The sequence below is a fragment of the Erigeron canadensis genome, chromosome 8 (assembly GCF_010389155.1).
Source record: "Erigeron canadensis isolate Cc75 chromosome 8, C_canadensis_v1, whole genome shotgun sequence".
Lineage (NCBI taxonomy): Eukaryota > Viridiplantae > Streptophyta > Magnoliopsida > Asterales > Asteraceae > Erigeron > Erigeron canadensis.
This window is the reverse complement of record NC_057768.1, coordinates 37713103-37730864: the sequence shown is the minus strand read 5'-3', so window position 1 is coordinate 37730864 and position 17762 is coordinate 37713103. Positions and strand designations below refer to the sequence as shown.

General features: G+C 34.0%; 3 protein-coding genes and 1 long non-coding RNA gene across 7 annotated transcripts; 2 read left to right on the top strand and 2 right to left on the bottom strand.

The window, feature by feature from the left end:
• Window positions 1-451: 451 nt before the first annotated feature.
• On the bottom strand, window positions 452-10251 carry LOC122578280 (ABC transporter I family member 11, chloroplastic). Of its 3 annotated transcripts, XR_006320499.1 has the most exons (11): window positions 9997-10251; window positions 9834-9913; window positions 9720-9771; window positions 9506-9639; window positions 7446-7560; window positions 7233-7319; window positions 6665-6713; window positions 6157-6241; window positions 5626-5752; window positions 4878-5088; window positions 452-721 (listed from the first exon to the last, which is right to left on the bottom strand). XR_006320499.1 is itself a non-coding variant. In XM_043750202.1 (10 exons), exons 1-9 carry the CDS (start codon window positions 10210-10212, stop codon window positions 5674-5676), a joined length of 897 nt encoding a protein of 298 aa, XP_043606137.1. In that variant the 5' UTR covers window positions 10213-10251; the 3' UTR covers window positions 452-721; window positions 5626-5673. The 3 variants fall into 3 exon arrangements, 2 of the variants coding, with proteins under 2 accessions (XP_043606137.1, XP_043606138.1); XM_043750202.1 differs by lacking the exon at window positions 4878-5088; XM_043750203.1 differs by lacking the exons at window positions 452-721; window positions 4878-5088; window positions 6157-6241 and having other exon boundaries at window positions 5665-5752.
• LOC122578279 (protein LAZY 1-like) lies at window positions 2417-4222 on the top strand. The gene is made up of 5 exons (XM_043750201.1): window positions 2417-2461; window positions 2538-2601; window positions 2931-3559; window positions 3675-3900; window positions 3999-4222. The coding sequence occupies exons 1-5, from the start codon at window positions 2456-2458 to the stop codon at window positions 4016-4018; spliced, it is 945 nt and encodes a 314-aa protein (XP_043606136.1). The 5' UTR covers window positions 2417-2455; the 3' UTR covers window positions 4019-4222.
• A 1830-nt stretch (window positions 10252-12081) lies between the features above and the next one.
• On the bottom strand, window positions 12082-15877 carry LOC122580315. 2 transcript variants are annotated; one of them, XR_006320769.1, is made up of 7 exons: window positions 15811-15877; window positions 15318-15594; window positions 14280-14363; window positions 13877-14186; window positions 12955-13726; window positions 12638-12687; window positions 12082-12547 (listed from the first exon to the last, which is right to left on the bottom strand). It is a non-coding gene; the product is annotated as an uncharacterized LOC122580315 (long non-coding RNA). The 2 variants fall into 2 exon arrangements; XR_006320768.1 differs by having other exon boundaries at window positions 13877-14363.
• Window positions 14677-17021, top strand: LOC122580314 (protein LAZY 1-like). Its single transcript, XM_043752590.1, has 5 exons — window positions 14677-14882; window positions 14959-15025; window positions 15323-15927; window positions 16145-16400; window positions 16799-17021. Exons 1-5 carry the CDS (start codon window positions 14877-14879, stop codon window positions 16852-16854), a joined length of 990 nt encoding a protein of 329 aa, XP_043608525.1. The 5' UTR covers window positions 14677-14876; the 3' UTR covers window positions 16855-17021.
• The last annotated feature ends 741 nt before the right edge of the window (window positions 17022-17762 follow it).

The window sequence follows — 17762 nt, the reverse complement described above, 5'->3', positions numbered from 1 at the left end:
TTTGTGAATTTGTGTGGTTACTTGACTATAAAAAATAAATAATTAACTACATGTACCTCTAGATTCCAGATTCTTCATCAAAAGTTTACACTGGTTTGAGAGACCACTCATTAGCTCTTGACCAAGCTTTGTTTATGTAAACAGGTCATGCTGTAAAAGAAGGCAATGCACCAAGATCCATTCTGTTTTAATCCTGCAGTGACTAAAGCGTTGTCCTGAACAAACAGACAGATGCAACTAGAAAGATTTCCAGTTAGTAAAGCAGATATATCCTGAGATTATCAGAACTCCTAAGGTGACTTTTCATGGTTGATTTTCACCCTGTAAAGTCGGTAACGCTGATTTTTCAATCACTCAACTTAGATATTTTTTTTCCTTCCAAGAAGGGTCCTGTCACCTTCCCATGTTTGCACTTTTGCACAATTCATTGATCCTGTTAAATCCAACAGAGTAGGTCCAAATTTTTGTAGTTACCTATACAAATGTCACTCTGTATTACATTTACATGTTCCAAAATATCCTCAAGTAATACATGAAAGTAGGGTAATTGACCACTGCCTAACATTGTGTGGGTACATTGTGTGACCAAAGCATCACTTTATACCAACGGTATGGTAAGGTTACGCGTACCATGTGAGAATTATGAGGGGCTCAATGATTCTTGTAGGTCACGACAAGCTATTAATGTGCAACAAGTTGTGAAGATAAAGACTGTTCATCTCTGCAAAAATGATAAATTTAAGCTCGGTCAGAATCCACAAAAGATGGTTGATTTGATTTGTAATCATACATACATAGTTGCAATAACCATAAAGAAACTATAACAATCCCTAGTTGAAAGGGGATGAGATGGGATGCGCTGGGAGCTAAGGAAGCGTTAGGGGAGAGAAAATCTAAATCCCCTTTGCCTGAAATCTTTAACTGATGCTGCCCATTAATATGTGCAGAGGTGACAATTTGTACCCATTTTTACATGGGTCAATCTGTGTTCTTTTTCTTTTAACCTCATATAGGTAAACTCTAAAAAATTTGCAAATCTGGAAACAGGTCAAACTTGGTCGAAATCATCTAAACTTGATTGAAAAATGCATAAAACCTCTTTACTTAAGAAAAACAATTATTGTAACAACGATATAGTATTTTTACTAATCGTTTTTAGCATGTATAAAAATTTTAAAAATATAGAAGACAAACTATTTTGGGTCAACTACACCCGACTTTTTTTTGGCGATACTACAACACCCATTTTGGCACCTACCCAACCCGCCAGACGCGCCCGTTTTGACATACCTGCTATGTACAATGATTTCTATATAAAATGTATCATATGTTTGTTTTGATACTACCTACAGTCCTACACTCCTATGTAAAATACTATAAACTATCAAATGTAGCATCTCCGGTCCACCAAACACACCGTATCCTATATTTAACACTTGGTATCTTTGTAGACTGAATGTGACTATAAAATATCAATGTGACACACACACAGACATATATATATATATATATATACGAGATGTCACACACACACACATTTCCTTCTTTATCGCAAGTATAGTTAAAAAAAAACTCAACTGAGTGTCAACAATCTTTTAAGGTAAGTGAAAAACCATAAAATTCATGTAAACATGGTGAAGAGCATACCTTACAATAGTATCCATGCTAAAAGATATGCCTAAGCGCCGTTCAAAAAATAAGATATGCCTAAGTATGTTAACGGCAGAAAGTCAAATGTATAATTCTCTTATGATGCATCTGTTAGTTTCAGCTATGCTAAAAGTTAATGTATCAGTTGTATAAATGCCTGAAGATACGTTTACATAAAGGCATATAGCAACCAGCACACACTTAAACAGTTAAACCCATTAGCACCGTAGCCTAAATGACCTCATAAGTATTATAAAGCAGCAAACCCTTTCATCATGGTATATGGTTGCATCAGCACATTGCATTCTCCGATCAAGCATGATATTTTATGCTTAACAAACATCACGGTATATCGTCTTAGATGCCTCGACGAGCTCATCCATCAAAAGAATACAATAGAGCCGATATCGTTTGCTTTAGTTGAATATCTAAATTGTTCTTGTAGTGACAATGATACTCTGCAACCACCCTGGCTAATAGAGTATCACATTAGATTATTACGTATTAAAATTAATAACTTAGTGATGCATGGGGTCTGATCATCTTATTAAGAGCTTCTCTAGCCTCTAAATTTGTGCTGAAGGGGAAATTTATATGTATAATTTGGTAAATATAAGATAACCTACAACTTGTTTGCAAAAAGTGCAATCATTCATTTTGTGTCTCTTTCTTTTTCCACTGTCTCTAAAATATTCTAGCAAAAAGTTTCTACTTTTTCATACTATCATTATAAATACCTTCTTCATTGCATTCATCTCATGTACAAACAAGTCAATCTATCATTAACTGCTTCACGAAGTTCAATATGAGAGTGAGCACATCTATCTACAACTCAAGACTAACTATGAAGATGCCATCTTAACCTCTCTTTCTTCTGTTAATTTCAGGCACTAAGTTGGATACACCGAAGATTTGGGCATAACAACGAACCAAGCAGAAATGTTTCCACTGGTATTTCTTCTACTCTTTCCACATTGATCTAATTATACTTTATTAATACCATCCTACGGTCATCCAAAGATTTCTTCTTTGATAGTCACTTGATTTTCATCAAGAATTAATAGCACAATATGTTAAGAATTTATTTTCATCTTTACAGCTTCCACATATGTGTTCATATGCTAACATGAACAGTATGGGTTATAGCACTAAACCACTAACTACATGCAAGCACCTTCATGCACACTTTGGGTTTGAGTGTTTTAACCTCTGTTCAACATTTTGTGTTTGGAAAAAACAATTTAACTATGTGAAACTCAGATATTAATACTCAACCGCAGGGAAATCTACTTCTTGTTTCTCAATACTATGGGAGCTTGACGAGCAACAACATTATACCCAAACTAATAATTCTGCACACTTAAGGCACCCAAGAGCATTTTCAGAATCACCAACTGCACTTCAAGCATTTGGATTGGAGAAAGTGAATGCAGAGGAAACGGCTGAATTGACCCCTGAGTTCTTTCACGGATTTCTTGCAATTGGGACTCTGGGTTATGCATCAATTACTGAAAAGGCCATAACACCAAAAGATGCAATGCCATTTGAAATTGTAACCGAAAAAGAAACCAGTGCAGCAGCGAATGAATTGCAGGGTCTGAATAAGAATTTTGATAAGCTAACTGAAAAGGAAGTACATGATGCAAGGAATATATCATCCAATGGCTTGAATATGGAAAAAAGCAATTATACCACGGTGAAAGATTATTCTGAAACAGCTGCAACCAAAGAAGAGTTAAAGAAACATAGAACCAAACCTGATAACCTTTTCAAGAAAAAAGTCACATCCTGCAAAAAATTAGACTTTATGAATAAAATGCTAAAAATGCTTGATTTCTCATCACAGTGCATCCCAACTTCTTCTACTAAGGCTACTATTTGTGATTCAATTGAGAAGAAATCCACTAAGGTATATAGTAAGCTTTGGTTAATATTAAAAGAATAATTCAGATATGAAGGAGAGTTAACTAGCAATGTACATGTCTTAAGAATATTGATATATTACATCTACTATCTTTGACCAGGTCTTTCGTAAATCAAAAAAAATCCACCCCGAAGCAACTGAAATGGATGACACAAAATCAAACCGCTATGAAGTCAAGAAGATGTTTATAGATGAACGCTATGATCATGACATGCCATCAGACAATGAAGACAACACATCTCCTCAAGCTCAAATATTAAAAAAAGATACACTTAGCAGCCAGATAGCTGGAAAAAAAGCACGCTGGATTAAAACTGACGCAGATTGTAAGCACAAGTGCTTTATAATTATTATCAACTGTACAACTAATAACTTTGTTTATACATTACTTATCCATATTCAACGTTTTACTATTCACATGCAGATTTTGTGCTGGAGTTTTAGACGTGGGAGATAATTGATGTTAAATCCTTCTTTAAGTTATCTCATCCCTACAAGAAAGGGAGTTTGGTTGTGTGTTAGGTTGATAATACCAAGTATCATGAAGTTTGTAACAGTCAATAAATGAGAATAACCAAAATATCTGATATGACTGTTGTTCTCAAAAAATTTATTAATATTAAGAAGTATTTTATTTATTAATTAGAAGTTTTATTCTTTATATATTAGGGTTATCTTATTATTGATTCATTTCTTATATTAATATAATTCGTTACCCAAGCTATACGATTAGTATATATATAGTCATGCGGATAATTATAGTCGTAATTGATATGATGGATGCCTGGATTGGGTTTTTTTTTCACTTTTGACATTTGGGGATCGCTTACTTCTCGATTATAAACATTATCGTGATTCTTTACGTTCATGATACTAAGGGTTTAGTTATGTTCATATCAATCTCTTCTAATATCAATCTCTTCTATTACGTTAAGACTTGAGTGAGTGGTACATGTATAAAGCACCTTCTGTAATCATTACATACTTTAATGTCTGTCGACAGTAACCTGGTGGTTGTAAATGTATAATTAAAAACTAAGATGTTCATTTATACCAATAGTATCAAATATATGGTCATGAATCCGCTTTAACAGCATTTTACTTTTCAAATTATACAGTTTGATACAAGTATATCGGTTGTATAGAAACAAAAGTGCCAAGTAATTAGAAGTAAACTCCCAACGAATTTTGGCTTCTAGTAGGTTACCAATGTATGCACATTTTCCTTATTAAATTGACCAATTTCAGCAATGAAGCACAAGTACATTTATGGTGAATGTAAAATACATGTAACCTCCGGTACCTCAATAGAATACATGTTATGAATTATGATGTTGGCTACATCAAGTGCTTTCAGCTCTAAAACGACCCTCCAGATTCCAGACCACTAGGATACCAAGTACAGATTGGATAATTCTTCGATGTATTATAATGAACGAGATGGATAGTGAACAACTTCCAAAGTCACACGGCACACTATTAACAACCATTTTCCAAGTAAATCTCCAGTGATCCTGTTTGATGGGTGTTTAGGTCATTCATACAAAACACAAAATATCAAAATGTGTTTTGGTGGTACTTAGCTCTAAAGTCCAAATACCCTCTAAATCTCTCTAATTTTACAAATAGCGATGCAACTTTTGTGAGCTCATCATGGCGTGATCTATGGTGAAGCTAATATGTGAGTTGACTTACATATATGAAACACTCATATACTTAACCTTTACAAAATACTAGTGTATAAGCGTATTAATGACAAGATCAACAAAATTATACTCTATCTATATAGAGTATTAACACATGTGTGCATGAATCAAACCAGTTCCTTCCATCACTCTTCATATCTGAGACTAGAGATCAAATTCCTTCTAAAAAGATCAGACGCAGTATTGCACTATGTACACTATCTGTATTCATGAAATTCTAACATAGCTTATGCTTAATGTATTTCAAATTACACAACATTTGAATTGATTACCAATTGGGCAACATTAACCTACAGATCATAAAACTTAATCATGTGTAAGTTGAAACGGTACAAGTAATGGTACCTTTGGAAGGAATCAAAGTCATAACGTTGGAATAACATCGTGAAAAGATTATAACGGTAGTGGCTCCTCCATCAGCACCCCACCCACTTCCATCCTCCATGATCTGTCAACCAGAGGTGCTAACTCTCTGAAATTATGGCACATACACTCAGATTAACAAGCAAAGTCGATAAAGAAAGAAAGTTCATATTTAATGCCATATCATGTGAACAAGAGAAATACAAAGATTTTGCATCAATATGATAGTGACATGAAGCACTGACATAAACAGTTTATGTGACTGGCAAAAACATTCCAAGCCAATTTGTTTCTTGCCAGCTTAGTGAAAAGTATCCTCAAGAATAGATGGTTCTAATTAACCCTCTATTAAATGCAAAACCTGTATCTGCTACTACTACGGCGGATAATAATTCATTTAAAATGCATTTATGAACACCAGGGAACAGGTAAAAAGAATGGAAGATGCACCAATCAATGCTGAATGCATTTTATCACTGTAAGAAAAATGGAAAGTAAAAAAGAACTACTTACTTAAGGTCGTGGCTTACTACGAGTATAGTCAATTCTTTCTTTAAATCCTTCAGGAGCTTAACAACATCAGCACGTGCCTTCCAATCTAGATTATGAGTAGAGTATTTCTCATAAGTTCTTAGATTATTTTATGGCAAAAGACGCTCAAGTTGTGTAAATTAAGTATTCGGTAAGCCAATAACTAGCATCTACAATAGCAAAGGGTTTCTAGCCTGGCGGTAAACATGTTGGCACACCAACCAAAAGGTTGGTGTTCAAGTTCCATAACGTACAATTATGTATATTATTATGTCGCGTGCATTATTATTTGCTTTTCTAAAATTTATAAACAAAAAAAAGCATTTGTCATGATATCTAACGGTCAATGCTTCGAACTCTATAAATAAGTTTCAGATAACTAATTGTATCATACTTGAAATGAAGGGCATGTTCTAATATCCCCCGATAATAAAATGTAGCTATAAAAAAATACTAAGAAAAGATATAATCAACAAGGTATATGCCTTACCAAGACCAGCTAGAGGTTCATCAAGTACCAGCAGTTCTGGAGTTTGTACCTGAGAGGCCAACACATATCAAGTGGTCAAATCCATAATATTTTATTTAAGAAGGCAATTTTGATCCATATCCTAATGCATGAGTTTATCGGGTTATCTCACTCTACAATAGTCTAGTATTTGTTGTTTTGTTTCTTTTCTAGTTAGTAATTGTATTTGTATTTTTTGGCGACTAGTGACTTGCTAGTTTGTCCATCTTATTAATATATTATTTCTGCCATTCCAAAAAAAAATAGTCGGTTCATTAGAGTTGTAGCACAACCCTGCTAAATCACTTTCTTAAATATCAAACAATTATTATTGAAATAATACATTTTTCTAATCATAACTAACCCTAATTATCTGTAAAGCTATAGAATTTGAAGCACAAGTGTTCCAGGTCAATCTGATCCAACCCGTTCAACAAATTACCTGTTTTGAGACATTAACCAACAGGCCCGACCTACCAATCTTGCCACCTATATTGTTAATGTAAAAGTACATGATAAATAGTTAAGAATACAAAGAGTAAGTCCTTACCAGCTGTATAGCAAGAGCAAGACGACGTTTGTAGCCACCACTTAAGGAGTTCGGATTTTTGTCGAAGGAAATACCATTTAGACCAACCTAATAGTTAAGATGCAGATGCATAGCCAAATTGAGTCGGTGCGTGTTGAGAAAACTGATGTGCCAACAAGATAAATTCTAAACAAGAACATAGAAACTTCAATTCCAATTGAAGGGTTAAAATACCGAAGTGATAGCTCTTTCAAGTCTTTTAGCAATACGCTCTTTAGTTTTAAAGTCACTTTTCTGTCGAGGCAACCCAAATGTAATTTCCTCAAAAACATTATCTGCGACAAAGTACCTATTCCACAATAAAACACCTCAGATAACATTTATATATCTTTAAGCAAAAATAAAGTTAAGATATAATAAACACGGAGCTCATAAGCACTAAGCAGTCATCATGATTCACGAATGTATTGAAGTAACTCCAAAATATAAAAAATGAAAACAGATCAAGAAATTTCTCTCCTAAAAGAATATAAAATACAATAATAATAATACATTATTAAATTGTAAAAATAACGCTACTTTGTAGTCACCTAGCAAAAGAGATTCATTGACCTTACTATATAAGTTTTTCTTGAAATATTATGTGTAGTATCAAAAAGCAGGATTTCGCAAATGGTGTTTGTAAGGGTGTGTGTTGTGTTTTTAGGTGTGGTTTTCTTTTATCATTTATTATCCATGTTTTCTAGCCTTATTGTTGGCCCGGTTCCTAAATCCTAATTGAGAGTTTGTCTTTCAAAAATTCTTTTAAAACAGAATAGCTTAAATCAGATAGGCCAATGCCTTCTGCTACACTCTGTCTTTAGTAGCCCAACATTGTGTCAAACAATTTTCGTGAAATTTTACATTATGTGAGAGTTCTTTTATACTATTACTCATGCCACACCCTGATAATATCTTATAGTTAACATCATACCCATTCTGCCCTCCTGTAGTGTCAAACTTAAACACCAAATTGTATCATTCTTAGACACATCATGTCATGATTATCACATCTTCAATCTACTGTATATTAATTAGCAATACAGCTAAAACTTCTTGGTTGTGCTTTGCTTTAATTCTTATTAGCATGTAAATTTCAAGGCTGAAGATTCTTTCCAAGGCATTGATAAATGTTAATATAACTGGTACTTCACACTACGATATTGTATCCTTTTTGCAAATTTATTGTTAGAGTCACCAAAAGAGCAATCAAGTTCTCCATTTCTTTTCCATCAAGCAGCTTATCAAAGCAACTCATCCACCTATGTTTTACCTCAGGTAGTATCCACCCTTTTTCTTCCACCAATTTTTTTTAATAACCCTCCTATATAATGGAACACGTGCACTTTATTTTAGATTGATATTTACTTCAGGCAAGGCTCCAACATGGGGGCATTGGGGGCAATTGCCCCCACCCTAATTTTTTCGCAATGTAATATTTTTTATTTAAAACTATATTTGGAAATTTGCCAACACCAAAAAAAGAAAAGACAAAAGAAAATACATATGCAATCGCTAATCAGTGACATACGATTTCAATCCCACATTTCAAATATCAATTTTTATATGATAGTAGCTATGAGCAGATAATCTCCATACATCTTTTCTTCTTCAACGGGTAATACTTTCATTTTATTGATCTAAATAAAATTATCCATATATATTTTTCCTAATTATTAGAGTTTCTTATTTTCTTTTGGTTTGGATTGAAAGATGAAAGTGTGATGATAGATTGGAAGGGCCGAAGGGGGGTTTTGTTTTGGGAAATCTCACACTAGACAACATATTATTGTTATCTTGCATTGATTTAATATGAATATGAGTCGATACAGTATAGCATTATATGGGTCGTCTAAGTTTAGTGAATACTTCGTGCTTTTGGTTATACGACGAAGTTGTAGTTGGTTCGTTATGTCGTCTTTTAGGTTTGCATATTGGTTGTAATTAGATGGCTATTATTTTGCCGGTATAAAAATTTATCGGAATTTGATCGTTATATTCAAAAAAATTTTTACCTATATAATGTTTTAAATTTGCCCCCTTACGGTAAAATTTCTGGCTCCGTCCCTGATATTTTACTTCCTCCAAGAAACTCGTTTGAATGACTAAAGAAGTGTTTTTCATTTCCATACACCAATATCGTTCTTTAATCCCTAGGGGAAATCTAAATTGAAAACGATGTAATCACTAAATCCTACTTAAGAAAACAATTTTTATACGGAATCTTCGATACAACTTAGGAAAATAGCAAATACCTTTCAGGAAACTGAAAAACAATACCAACTCTTTCCGGAGATAATACGACAGGAGGTTCGTTCGGGTTTCCATCATCACCATATCTTTGGACGCAAATGGAACCAGATGTTGGTTTCGTTAGCCCTGCAATAAGCTGTATGAAGAATTAAAAAGAAAATACAAACAGATCATCCGATCAGCAAACACAGCTATAATACGGTCTCGAAAACTAACCTGCAAAAGGGTAGTCTTACCACTTCCACTCCGCCCGAAAATCAAGCCAAAACTGTAGCAAGCAGAGACGATTATCGGAAAAAACTTGATAGAAAACCAAATGAAAAATGTTACCTTTTCTCAGGTAGAGTAAAATTAACATCATTTAAAAGGTTGAGTTCGGTTCCGGGAGGTCTGTATCTAATATCCCTTATCTACATACAAACAATTGTAAAAATCTCATGCAAAATATGCTAACAAAGGGTAGGGTAAAATAATTATTATTACTGTACTGTACCTGGAAAGAGGAGTGGCATCCTGGGACCTCCTGAAGAGGAGGAAATGTTTGATTTTTATTGTATTTTAAGCTACTACTCACTTGCCTCCTCCTTCTCCTGTAATAGTAGCAGTTGTAGGAATTATTATTATTATTATTATGAGGTGAAGTTGTTTGTTTAAGGTAACACTGGAAAATCGGATAGCTCGTCGACATATTTTTACACAGTAAGGACATAATTGGTGCTGGTGCTGCTGCTGCTTATGCATTTGTTTGGATTTTGGAAGGCAGTAACAAATACTCTCTCCGAGGGGATGCATAATTTCTAAGTCCGGTTCGGGTTCCCGGTTCCGTCTTGGTATTGGTATCGGGTCGTTGTATTGAATTCCAAAAGTGGATCAGATCCGGTACCCATTTTTGTTTGTTTTGTAAGATTCGAGAGCGTCATATCGAACTGTACTTCCTTCGTCCTATTAGAAATGTCATATTTTGAATTTTTTAAAATTCTAACTTTTCCAACTTTGATCGAAAATAATTTTGTTTGTGTTGGAAATGTCTTCAATAATATAATTTTTTATCAAGTTTTATTTAATACAAAATAATATTTATACTGTCAAAGCTTATAAATAAAAACTTTAAATATTCAAAATAAGACACTTCTAATGGATGGAGGGAGTATTTAACTAATTGGCGAGCTCACAACATAATCGGGGCTATACCTAACCAAAAAAGGATGTCAATATCAGTATCAAATTGAAATGAGATTGAAATCAATACCATGTATTGGTGATTTTGGGGACAAAAATGCTAAAATCAATACTGGACAATATTAGTTTAACGTCCATTTTTATTTCTCTATATATTGTTGTTTATATTTAATCAATTGTTACATATATACCAATTTTATAAAATTTTATTTAATTTCTATAAAAGAATTTTATAAATAGTCAGCTAAAAATGCAATGTCAATTTAAAAAATGTTTATTGGATATAAAAGTTTAATAAAAAAAAAGTCATATAGAGTTGATATTAGGTATAGTCGTATAGATATAAATATAGATAGATATAAATAAATGCTTGAATGGATACTAAAGTTTCTTACATTTGATATAGGGTATAGAACTATAAATAGACACGAGCATGGTATCCGCGCAATGCGGCAACAGTGGTGGGGAAGGCGGTCTAGTGGTGTCGGTGATGGTACTATTTGTGGTAGTGGCGGTGTCAAGTGGTGTAGGTTGATGTAATTGTGATAGTGTAAATTTTTAGAAGATAATAGCTTAAAGTGTTAATTATTAAAATAAAGGTTTAGAGTGTAAATAAATTCATTAAGGGCTCAACATAAAAAGTCAAAAGCAATTTTGTTAATTCAAAGATAGAATTACCTAAAATAAAAAAGGGCTTTTTCTTTTTAAGGAATATAGATATAGATAGATATAGATATAGATAAATATTTATACATACTTACATTTTCCATTCTATGAGCTTTTAGAATTAAACAATTTCAAATAACATACTATCATTATACTTTTAAATAAAATATAGTATTTGAATTTATTCATTCATAAAAGATTTTATATAATTTTATAGTAAAAAAGTTAGAATTCGACATTACTCCTCAATTACGAATGGTAAAAGTATAGAAGAGTGCAAATTATATATGATGGGTAAACTTGCCTTTTAAAGTTATAATAATGTTACTTAATAAGCAACACTCAAAATAGATTTAATGTTACACATGTTGTATGCTTTTGCTCATATTCGTTCATTTTTACTAGACGGACGATCACAACAAGCTTACCACCAAACAATTTATAAATTGTTCGTTGTTACCACCAAACAATTTATTTGACAAAGATACCTCTGAGTGCAAATCAGATGACAAACCCATGTTTCAATGTAAATGTTATGGTAAATAATGCAACATCTACTTATGTTTATCGATTTATAATGATAAACACTCTTAGACTTCGACCATAAAAATCCTATAACTTAACAAGAAAAAAATGCCGTTTAATTTAAAATCAATCAGGAAAATATCATTAGATTCTGGCAATGAATGGAAGTGTTCAAAACGTGGATAAAAAACAAACAGCAAGACAAGTATAACAAACAAACAAGTTGGCATACTATAACAAAACGTGTAAGGACCATCCGTGGTGCATGTTTGAAGATGACATATAAATGAAAGCCGAACACGTAACCATATCGTAGATATCTCATTTGTAGTAGGTATAACATCTTAGTAGGCAATACCTTAACAAGTAGAAGATATGTCAAGTCTCTTCACCGGCAGCGGATACACTGATGTTTTCCAGTCAAAGTTAAGAAAATAAAGTAACCTACAAAGATATAATACCTACTACACCCCACATCTACTCAGCGATTAGTTGATTGGTTCGGTACTCCTATCATAGCCTTTTTTCTTCTGGATACAAATTAGTTTTGCCTCTTTCCTATGACGGTGTCACTGAAAAGGCCACTCGTTAACATTGCTTGAGTTGTCTATTGAAACCTTGGAGGTCCATCTACATATTGTTGCTTTTAAGACTAAAGTGATCAATCACTTTATCTGTAGGCCAACCATAAAGATATCAGAAAATCAGACTAAACTATGCCTTCAGTAAAAAACAATTAAATGTAATGTCGGAGCCCCATGTACCTGAAAAGTATAATCTAGCTGATGTGTCTTGAATACAGCCATGAAACAATCTGTGATGGAGCAGAAAAACATTTAATGATTGATATCTATTTTGAGATGTATCATACGAGTAAACACCAAAAGTTCTCATTCCTTGGGAAGTAGGTATGGACCAAGTCGACCCCAAATTTATATTATGAGATTGTATCGTAGTATCATACTAATGAAAACTATGATCTCTATAATAAAACACCAAAAACTGACTATTACGACTTCAAATTGCTATAATCAGATGATCAAGTTTATAACACATATCCAAACACTCTATTACCATTTACCTCTGGGTTCCAGCTTTCTCATCACATGTTTGCATTTGGCTGACACAGCACCCACTAGTTCCTAACCAAGTTTTGTAGAAGTAACAACTTTCATGCTGCAATGCAGAAAGATAGTACACGCGATGTTCTTTGTTTTAATGTTGTAGTGACTGCAGCATTGCCCTAAGCGGCTAAGCAAACACATGATGCATGCACAACGTTTTCCAGTTACATAAATCTTGTTGATACAGACGTAATCCAGGGAATGAAAATTTATAGAATATCAGAAATTCTGATACCCGTAGCTGTTAACAGAGGATGTTGACTATCTAAGGTCGACACCACTGATTATTGAATCAGCTAACCTATATACTTCTTTCCTTTTAAGAAGAGTCCCATCACTTTCTAGTGTTGACAGTTCACATTCCTTATGAACTTGATACGCTCATTTACTCATTTATCCTTGTTAAATCAAACACAATACGTCCAAACTTCTGCAGTCCACTGTTCAAAGGTGATTGCCTAAAATTATTCTACATTTCACACGTTCTCAGAATTTCTGTACATTGTACTTAAAACTGGATTAGTTGGCTCAAGTCCAACATTGCGTGAGTATGATGCGAATACACTTCACCTTATACTAGAGGCTTTTACGGTGATGTACTAATGTGATGCATACCCCGATCATGAATGTAGAGAGAGAATTGGTGCGGTATACAACATTCTTGCATATCAAGACAAGTAAAAGAATGCAGGAGCAGGAACAAGTTGTGGAGATGGGGATTCTTCATTGCTACACATGTAAGAAAGTTAATGTCAATTAGAGGTCCAAAACCTTGTTACGTGTGATCTTACATACAACGATACGATAACCATATACTAATTATAGTCGTCCAAAATTGAACTTAACTTTAATAATAAACTCTATAGAAAAATGCTATACTTTATTAATGCGGAACCCTCCATTCACCCAAAGGCCCAAACATACTATCTCTTATACTGAACATAAAGACCAATATACACTCTATAGACCCCCGGAGTCCCAGACATGGCATATATGTAGAATATATCTTGTAGGAGCTTCATACTTCGTACACATCACCTCCTACACATTGTCAAACCATGCAGCTTACAACAGCCAACAAGCATATTAGTGGCTCCAACTAATCATTACAGTAACTATATAAAAAGGGAAAATTGGAATGGATTGTAGCCTTGTAGGAACTTCATACTTCGTACACATCACCTCCTACCTGATGATACACCTTTAATTAAGTCTATAAACAGTATGCAAATCCTCTTTGTGCCCTACATGTCCATGGTTTGGGTTAAAATAATAGTCGAACCTTAAGCTACACTCCATGATCCACTAGATGGTCAAAAACCTTGATCAGGAGACAGTTCTACAGCTTGCATATTACACTCGTATCCTGTTGAACAAAACAACAATAGCATGCTTACATTCATTTCAAAATTTTCTTAAATAGTAACATAAGCTAACCTACTAATCCATGGAACTATTTATGAATATAAGCCCTCGATGTTCTCTAACTTAAACATCGTTGGCTATAACTTTTTACTTCTAATCCACGATGCATATTTAGCTACTCTGCCAATTTGTCTAATTCATCCCCCCCCCCCTTCCCCCACCCCCCCACCCCCCCCCCCCCCCCCCACCCCACCCACACACACACACACACACACACACAAAAAAAAAAAAAAAAAAAAAAAAAAAACCCTAAAATAACACCATTTTTTCCCGAAAATTGAAAGAGACAGGCACCCATAATATTTCTCTCTGTTTTTGGCGCTTCATCTAGAATATCCTAGCAGCATGTTTCTAATTTATACACAAAATGACAAATCTTTATAAATAGCTATATGTTTACATCCATTTCCTAGTGCAAATAAGCTACCAATAACAACTTAGTACAAAGTTCAAGATGAGGGTGAGCACATATATCTCCAACTTTAAAGTAAACACATGATTTCATCTTACCCTCGTATGTCTTTTCTTATTTTCAGATACTAGGTTGGATGCAAAACAGAATCAGGAGAAACAACAATGATCAGAACATACATGATTCAGCAAGTATTTCCCTTCTACCATTTCCAAACATTTCTGTAAACTTAAAACTGATCATCCTCTCTTTTTTTAAGACAGCTCTTCTGTAACGGAATCCAAATTTTATTTTCCGCTTTACACAATGGACCAAGTTTCAAAGAATTTGGTCATTACTAAATTAATAAATGTCTAAGAAATTAACTTCCTACAACTTTTTCATATGTGTTTATAGGTTCAAAGAATAAGGATTGGTTATAATGGCACTTAACTACATGCAAGCACTGTATTTGACACTCGTAATAAACAATTAAAACTTAACTGCAGGGAGATCCTATTATTTTTACTCAGCACCATGGGAGCCCAACGAGCTTCAGCATTCTTTAGATGCTAATACTAATTCTGCAGATTTCAAGCAGCCAGCACATGGAGTAAATGAAGATGAAAAGGTTGACATGAGCACCGATTTTTTTCACCAATTTCTTGCAATTGGGACCCTTGGTTCTGTATTAACTACTAAAGAGCCTGTTACACCAAAAACTGTAATGCATCCTGAAATTGCAACTGAGAAAGACAACGGCACGCCAGATAATGAATTGCTGTATCAGAACAAGTCAGAGAGTCTAGGTGAAAAGGATACCAAAGATAACAGTCATACAGTGGTGTGTCCACTGAAAGAACATTCTGGAATAATGGTGACCAAAGAAGAGGAAAAGAAACAGAAGAGTACACCTGGTGACAACCTTGTCAAGAGATACGTCACATGCTACAAAAGATCAGGAAAACTAGACAAAGGAGTAGAAAGAGAAACTCACCCCTCACACTTCATGAAGAAAATGCTGAAAAAACTTGATTTCACATCATGCCACAGCCCTTGTCCTGCTGGTGATGATGCTATTGTTAGTGAGTCAACCAAGAAGAAACCCATCAAGGTAGGTTACCTCCATAAATAAGAAGAGAAGGATGATGCTACTTTAGTGAGACATAACTGATTGCCAACTGAAAAAAGTTCCAGCCAAAATTCTCTATAACAATTATCAGATATAGGCAGATAAGACACCTTGAAGGAATTCCCCAAACATCTAAATAAGTTAATTTTTCCACCCATTTCTTTAAATAGTAGTATAACAATCTTATTATCTTTTACAGGTGTTTCAGATGTCAAGAAAAATCCACCCCCAAGCAGCTGATCATCATGTCACTGAGTCACACAACTATGAGGTCAAGAAGATACCTCATGATGAATGCTATGAAAATAAAGAAACATTAGAAGATGTAGACAACATGGATCCTCAAGCTGGAATGTTAAAGAAAGAAACAGCTGCCAGCAGAATATCTGCCGACAGGCCGATCAACAGCCCGCCAGATGCAAAAATAGGGCACTGGATTAAAAATGATGCAAATTGTAAGTGATAACGGAGTATAACTAGAAGTGGCAGTTTGGGTGGGTCGGGTGGTCTAGGTAACATGTCAAAACATATACTTTATGGTGCCGGTAGAATTGGTTGAGTTGATCCAAAACACTTTTTGTCCAAAATTGTTAAACCTATTATAAGAAATTAGTGAGTCAAGTGTAACTTTCGACCAATTCAATGGTTCAACCCATAATGACCCATTTCTTTTAAGCCAGGGTCATTTTAGTTTGCTCGTAGACATGGATAAAATTATAGACCATGGCAACCCGTCCATCCATGAAGGGTCTAACCTGCCACATCTAATAATAACCATTATCAGCTCCAGGTATCAGGAGCAAAGTTTAGAGAATTCTCATCCATATTTCTATTTTCTATCATTCAAATGTAGATTTTGTGCTGGAATTTGAGAAGTTTGAAGATAATGATGGCGTTAAATCCTTCTAAAGTTGTATCATCCATGTAAGAAAAGGAGTTCAATTGTGTGCCGTAATGCAGGATTGGTAACCAAACCAAGTATTGTAAAGCAAGTAATAGTCGTAAAGTAAAGATGGTGAAATAAAAAACCTCTCCTATCAGCTTCATACTTAATGAGTAGTATATGAATATAGATAATTTCTATAACTAGTACAAAATACGGTTTGTGTATGAACCAACTTGCATACATTCTGAGAAAAAAGAACAGGATATTCTGAAAGTACTTATGCTTAAAATTAACAAATTCTTTTAAAATCGTAAAAAATGAATTTTCACATATTGTTAAGGTAGAGGAGTTTTACATGTGATGCCAAATTCTGTGAACAAGACCAGCACAAATATTTGGAACACATGTTTTTGTTGGTTTTGTCCCAATACATTCATTGCAGCAATTATTCGCTCGTTTAATCATATGAAACCTACAACTCTGAATAGTTGTTAATCGACATTCAAGCTTTAAAGATAACGTAACTTGACTTGAAGACAGTAGCACCAAGAGAGATGTTAGGATCATTTTGTTAAACGAATCCTGTTCCTGCATGCTAATTATCAGCTTTTTTCTTTAAATACTTGAGTAGCCTAACAAAATCTGCACATATTATGTTTTTAATTAAGAAAAAGAGTAATCCAATAGTACCAAATTAAATGTGCATCCTAGTTAAAGACTCAAATTCTTATGTAACAACTAGTTGTAACATACTTAAAATAATGTGCAAAAATGTTAACATGCTTTTAATATAAAGATTAGCTATAAGACGTCAATATTGGAGTTTGTATGCAAGTGAGGTCGATATATATCAAGTGGCCAGATTCCACATATTAATTATTAGAGGCGGCAATTTCAAATCGCACACTTTTTTTTTTTTTATGAGCCGACT

Excerpts from the sequence above, each read along its gene's own strand:
- LOC122578279 (XM_043750201.1), top strand. Across the intron at positions 2,602-2,930 it reads AAGCAGAAATGTTTCCACTG|GGAAATCTACTTCTTGTTTC; the intron begins GTATTTCTTCTA and ends ACTCAACCGCAG. Across the intron at positions 3,560-3,674 it reads TTGAGAAGAAATCCACTAAG|GTCTTTCGTAAATCAAAAAA; the intron begins GTATATAGTAAG and ends ATCTTTGACCAG.
- LOC122578280 (XM_043750202.1), bottom strand. The coding sequence starts at position 10,212 with ATGTCCTTACTGTGTAAAAATATGTCGACGAGCTATCCGATTTTCCAG. Across the intron at positions 9,640-9,719 it reads GTAAGACTACCCTTTTGCAG|CTTATTGCAGGGCTAACGAA; the intron begins GTTAGTTTTCGA and ends TTCTTCATACAG. Across the intron at positions 6,242-6,664 it reads TGAACCTCTAGCTGGTCTTG|ATTGGAAGGCACGTGCTGAT; the intron begins GTAAGGCATATA and ends CTCATAATCTAG.
- LOC122580314 (XM_043752590.1), top strand. Across the intron at positions 15,928-16,144 it reads CCAAGAAGAAACCCATCAAG|GTGTTTCAGATGTCAAGAAA; the intron begins GTAGGTTACCTC and ends TATCTTTTACAG. Across the intron at positions 16,401-16,798 it reads GATTAAAAATGATGCAAATT|ATTTTGTGCTGGAATTTGAG; the intron begins GTAAGTGATAAC and ends ATTCAAATGTAG.